Here is a 5,828-nt window from a genome sequence, read left to right on the forward strand (position 1 = left end):
CTGACTGCCACTACCTCAACGCCAGAGTGTTGGCCAGTTTTGGGTACACTAGCCAAGCTGAGTTTTGCTGAGTCAAACTGAGTTTTTGTCAGCCTGAGTTTTAAAATTGTTTTGTCTTTTGCCTCTTGGCAGGAAGTCATCCTGCAAACTGGATTTTTCGGACCTTCTCTCTCTGGAAGGATCAACTGAGCTTCAAACTGAGCTGGGGTTCAAACAGGAGGTTTGGATCCACTTTCCCCAAGAGATCGTTTGAGCTTCACACTGAGAAAAGGATTCATCTCCACTACGACCCGTTCAAGTACCGCAGGAAATCTGAGTGGCAGTCAGTTTTCTCCGTTCACCTACATACAACTGCATTCTGGGTAAACTCTGTTCCACCCTCCACCGAATCAGACAAACACTGGAACTACAGCATACAGACTGGAGTCAACTTCTCTGGAAACATGAGTCAGCAACCCAATCCTCTTCTCCAAGTTCACGAGTCAAATTTCCACCTGAGCCTGAACTAACCGCTGTGTCTTCCCCTCACTTTTCAGTTCCGGTTGAATAGTGTTCAGAGCAACACTTCTCTCTGTATTATTTCTTCAATAAAACCTGTTAAACCTTTTCCCTGGTCTCCCTGTTTGGTCTTCTGCATTTGGGTTTGAACTTTCGCAAAATCATGACATTCAAGACATCCGTAGCAAAGTGGTGTTTCAGACCTGGGCGATGGTCTCCATCAGATTCTTGTCTGAGGCTTTTTTCGTCCCAAATGACTGGATGTTGAAGGCCCCCAGCAGGAAGGAGGAGGACAGATGTAGCAGGCCCACAAAGAACACCACAGAATACAGCAGTCGCATTCTGAGCCACAAAGGATAGATCTAAATGTGGAAGGTGGAAATAAGATGTTTATAAAACCAAGTCACCATTCATTTAATGCTAAAAAATCAAATTATAAACATTTCTGATCAGCTTATATAATTTAGGTTAAACTTGTGGAATATTGATCTAGTCAGCAGCAATTGTTTACTGTAGGTGAGAGGGTGCTACTGCTGCTGTTAACACGTTCACTTCCTGTTTTAACTGCTGAGCCGTTCTGGTGCTGTTCAGGCTATCTCCGTCTGAATTAAGTTTTTTTTTTCTGTGATATTTCTGTGAGCATCTACTGTCAATGCAATCAGCTGGATTGCCTTAGATGGAAAACTTTGAATCAATTGTAAATTGCCTTAAGATGACATGTGTTGTGAAATGGAACTGTATAAATAAACTGAATTAAAATTAAAAAAAGTAAAATTGTTATTCGCTCGGGCAGTAATTACACACGCTTACGGCGAATGGAGGTCACTAAAACGAGTGTTGCTTCTGTGTGTAAGTTCGCCAAAAAAATGTGGGACTCCGTAATTTTCTCTGGTCCCCTCCCTGATCTGACCAGTGATGACATGTTTAGCTACATGTCTCAATCAACCGCTGGTTGTCTAGGCAATGTCCTGAAAACAACGTGGGCTACTTTAATAATTAGAAATCCTTTTGGGGAGAACCTGGTCTGATTGGGAGAGACGGCCTCCATCCCACTTTGGATGGTGCAGCTTTTCTTTCTGGGAATCGGGCCAAATTTATTTGTCCTCCTGTTTCTCCCCATTAACTGACAAGAATAAGAATAATCCTCTATATCTTTTTATTACAGTTGCCAAATATAAATAATATTGATTCTGTTAAAGATAAGATCATTAGCACTCCTCTAAATATTATTGATTTAACTCTGACAGTTGAGGCAACATCTGAGGTAACTATAGAATCTGAACTGGGTTTAAACTGCTTTGATCCAGTTGAACTTTGAGAGTTAGCAAAACCATTCTCTTCATCTAAGCCTTTACTTTGCATGCTTAAGAAACCGTATCTTGGCCCAGATGATCTGGTCAATTGTAGACCTATTCTCACTTTTCCTTTCTTATCTAAAATTATTGAGGGAGTAGTTGCCAAACAAGTGTGCGACCACTTACACCATAATGAACTTTTTGAAGAGAGAAGCACAGGGATCAGTGCTAGGGCCAATTTTCTTTACTATATATATGCTTCCAATCAGTAGAATTATTAGAAACCATGGGAATGATTTAATCTGTTATGCTGATGATACTCAGCTATATCTGTCTATGAATCCAAATGAAACCAAACCATTACGTAGAAAACAGGCATAAAAAACATGCATCACTCTTAACTTTCTCCTTCTGAATGCAAATTTACCCTCAAAATGCAGGTTTAAAAGTGGTTTCTAGAATTTCTAGAAGTAGGATAGGAGGCAGGTGAAAATAAGGTTCAGTATTTTGTGTGGCCTCCACATGCCTGTATGACCTCCCTACAACGCCTGGCCATGTTCCTGTGACATTTTCAGTATGGATTTATTTAACAGCAGCAATAGATCTAAAGGGGCTCACTTTTTCTTCTTTAAACAATTAAACATTATTTAATGGTTTGTCCATCACTGATAATTTGGCTCCTCCATAAAACAGGAAAGGTCCATGATCCAGTAGATCATCATTGTTGACTTTCACTCCATTCAGCACCTGTAGAATCTAGAAAGTGCATCTAGCATCTCTGCAGATCCCACACTTTATGGACACACACTGTTTAGACTTTTACCTTCAAGCTGACGTTGAACAGCTCTCCCCCAACTGTCAATTTAATAAACACTGAGATCAGTGCCATCCTTATTTGCATCAAATCAATGTTTCCTCTTTTTTTTTTTTTTTTAGAAAAGTGTATTTACTGAGTTTCTGAAAAAATATCCCTCCTCTTTTTTGTATATTGTACTTAAAGTGACTTTATTAAGAGCAAAGTGGAACCAAATTCTGAGTAATACGCACCAATACCTGTACCAATACCTCACACAGATTCTGGTTATTTTGATGCCTTTACCAAATTTTTACCAATGGTACAATTAATGTATAGAACCCAGCTCTACCCGGTTGTGTTACAGCCAATAAAAAGAGATCATGCTAAAATGATGTGACCAACATTTAGCTGCTAATCCTGCTCATCATTCACAACACATTATTCTAATTTTTTGTATCTTAAAAACAGTAAAATTGGAACATTTTATGTAATACTCAGATTTTTTGTTATGTTAGAAGAAGGCCAGGTAAAATTAGACCAGACACAAAGGGCTGCAGATAAGCTCACAAAGTAAAAAAGCAAAACACCAGTCAATATTTAAAAAGGAAAGAAAAAAAAAAGTGAATTACATCTATGTTTAATTTGCTTTTAGTATTGATAAAGTATTTTGAATTGAAATGAACTGAAGTGCATACCTGATCAGCAAAGAAAAGAGGAAAACCTGTGAACACAAAGCCTTGCAGTCCCAAGAGCTATGACATAAATGTGGAGTCGATCCAGTGATAACCCGTTTTAAGGCTCTGTGTTGTAATGGAAAACTTTAAACCTGCCTTGTGCATCAAAGTCTCAGAAGCGTTCACACTGCTTCTCTACAAGTGTCTATTTATTTTTTGGCAGAACTTCTAACAACTCATGAAAAAGCCACAAGCTTGTACACCACATCTTGAACTTCTCGTTCCTTTTTTTTTTTTTTATAGTTTGATGATAACACGCTTCCCCTTTTTCAGCTCTATTCATTTTCTGTCATGCTTTCCTGTTGTTTGGGGCAGTATTGCACATTTAATCCTGATGCATGAGCTCATTAAACTGTCTGAGTATACTTATCTATTTCCAGATTATTTATTTCCAGTGGTGTTACGTAAAAACATACAAATACTTTGTTACCTTTTGGATAGATTTTGGCTATATATACTTTAAATGAATCATTCTTTTTTAGACAACGTTTTACTTCTACTCTTTACATTTTTTAGCAACTATCTCTACTTTTTAAGAAAGCGTATTGCTGTCACTTGAGAAAATACATTTTTGCAAATTATATTGTATAAACATTATAATTAAAATGTATAAACGTGATAATTATATTGTATAAGCGTGATAGTATTTTGTATAAACGTGATAGTTATATTGCATAAACGTGATAAGTATATTGTGTAAACGTGATAACTTATGCTTTTAGTCATTGCAAAGCTGAAGTTGGCTTCCAATTGCAGCTTCTGGTTCAGGAAATGAGTAAAGGGCGATTCAACTTTAATTTTCCCTACCTTCAGCATCTTTAATCTATTTTAATTAAAAAACTACAACACTTAGACACATCTAACCTGGACTAGATCATTCTAAACTACTTGTAGAATAATTAAAACCAGGCCTGGGGTTTGTGAAACCTTTCTCTCAGTTGTGAAACTTTAATAAAAACAGTTTTTAACACTTGTGCAAATTATGGTTTCTGTTGATAGATCTACAAGTTGTGAGAAACGATTTTCAGAAACATTTATTTTATATAAATGTTAATTATTTTTATAAATAGTAGTAGTTGTAGTATATATATAATATTAGTATATTATTGTTATTGTATCAATATTATTAAAGTAAAATATTCCATTTAAAAGAACAGGACATAATGGTATTGCTGGTAGTGAGTAAGAAGGGATTGTTTCTTTAATAAAATATCTAATAATGATTTTAAGCAGTACTAGTTGCAGCAGTATAATAATCTTATTTTTATCAATCTTATACAGCATTCAAACTGCAAGAAAAGGACAAACCTATAAGATCCACTGTGTGTAAGAAATGATTAACAGAAAACATTTATAATAATTTAAGCAGTATTAGGTTTGGGGTAATATGCTTCTCTGTCTTGTTCTTATTGCATCAAATTGTATTAATATACTTGATAATTGTATTTGTATCAGTTTTAAAGCTATATTTAATAGATTTGGAGCACTTTGTTACAGTTTGCATGAACTGATGCATGTCCCAAGCAGGATTCGAACCAGCAATTTTCTCCTTTTTCTTTTTTGTCTTCTTCTTTCCTTCCTCTTCCTCCCACTTCTCCAGACTATTGTTCTCCAGCATTGTCCGTGGGGCAAAGACGACAACTATTGTCCAAGTTTTTGTGTTGTTCAAATTCCAACCATCTGCTTTATTGATAGAAGAAGCAAGTTTCATGTTTCCACAAACCAACTGACTAATTGGCGTAACAGAAATATTTCAAACATGGTGGAACAACATTGTAAATTTTTTTTTAATCTCAACTGATTTATTTTTTATAAATCAAGAAATAATTTGATAAATGGATATAATTTTCTGAGTATATTAAACACTTGTTGTAACAGTAACATCTTACTCCTCAAATAACTGTAAGCAAAAGTCTGATTACTTCAGCTATGCATATCCACCACACATACGAGTAATGGATTGTTATGTCGTGCAAAATCTTAAAGAAATATTGTTTTAGAGTAAGATAAGATAGGATAGACTTTAATAATCTCACAGTGGAGAAATTCACTCCTCACATCGGCTTAATAGTAATAGGGTATTTAGGATCAATTTCGAAATGTTGACAGTCTGAATAAAATGATTGCAGGTGCTGATTAATTAAGCTGTATGGTAAAGTGACATTCTAAATAAACCTGTATGTCTGAGTTTAAACCATGTTTGTCATGTATGATTTGTATATCTCATGATCATAAGTATTCAGACCCTTTGCTCAGCATTGAGAGGAAAAATCCCTCTGAGATAGTACAGTCATGTTTCTTCTTGGAAATGATGCAACAAGTTTTTTACCCCTGGATTCAGGGATCCTCTGCAGCTCTGTCAGGTTGGATGGTGAGCATTGGTGGACAGCCATTTTAAGATCTCTCCTGAGATGCTCGATTGAGTTTAGGTCAGGGCTCTGGTTGGCAGAGATGGCAAAAGTACTCACTTTCCGTACTTGAGTAAAAGTACAGATACTTGTGTTA

At 36.0% G+C, this 5,828-nt stretch overlaps 1 protein-coding gene across 1 annotated transcript in view; it reads right to left on the reverse strand.

Annotated features, from left to right (window-relative positions):
• Positions 1-3,455, reverse strand: part of dnase1l2 (deoxyribonuclease I-like 2) — a 19,591-nt gene extending 16,136 nt beyond the window's left edge. Inside the window, exons 1-2 of the mRNA XM_015397863.1 lie at positions 3,285-3,455; positions 702-860 (exon numbers count right to left, since the gene is read on the reverse strand). Of these exons, the coding sequence (XP_015253349.1) occupies positions 702-839 (138 nt within the window). The 5' untranslated portion in view covers positions 840-860; positions 3,285-3,455. The remainder of the gene's footprint in view (positions 1-701; positions 861-3,284) is intronic.
• Between the last annotated feature and the right edge of the window lie 2,373 nt (positions 3,456-5,828).

Source organism: Cyprinodon variegatus, unplaced genomic scaffold (genome assembly GCF_000732505.1).
Source record: "Cyprinodon variegatus isolate N-32 unplaced genomic scaffold, C_variegatus-1.0 Scaffold893, whole genome shotgun sequence".
NCBI lineage: Eukaryota > Metazoa > Chordata > Actinopteri > Cyprinodontiformes > Cyprinodontidae > Cyprinodon > Cyprinodon variegatus.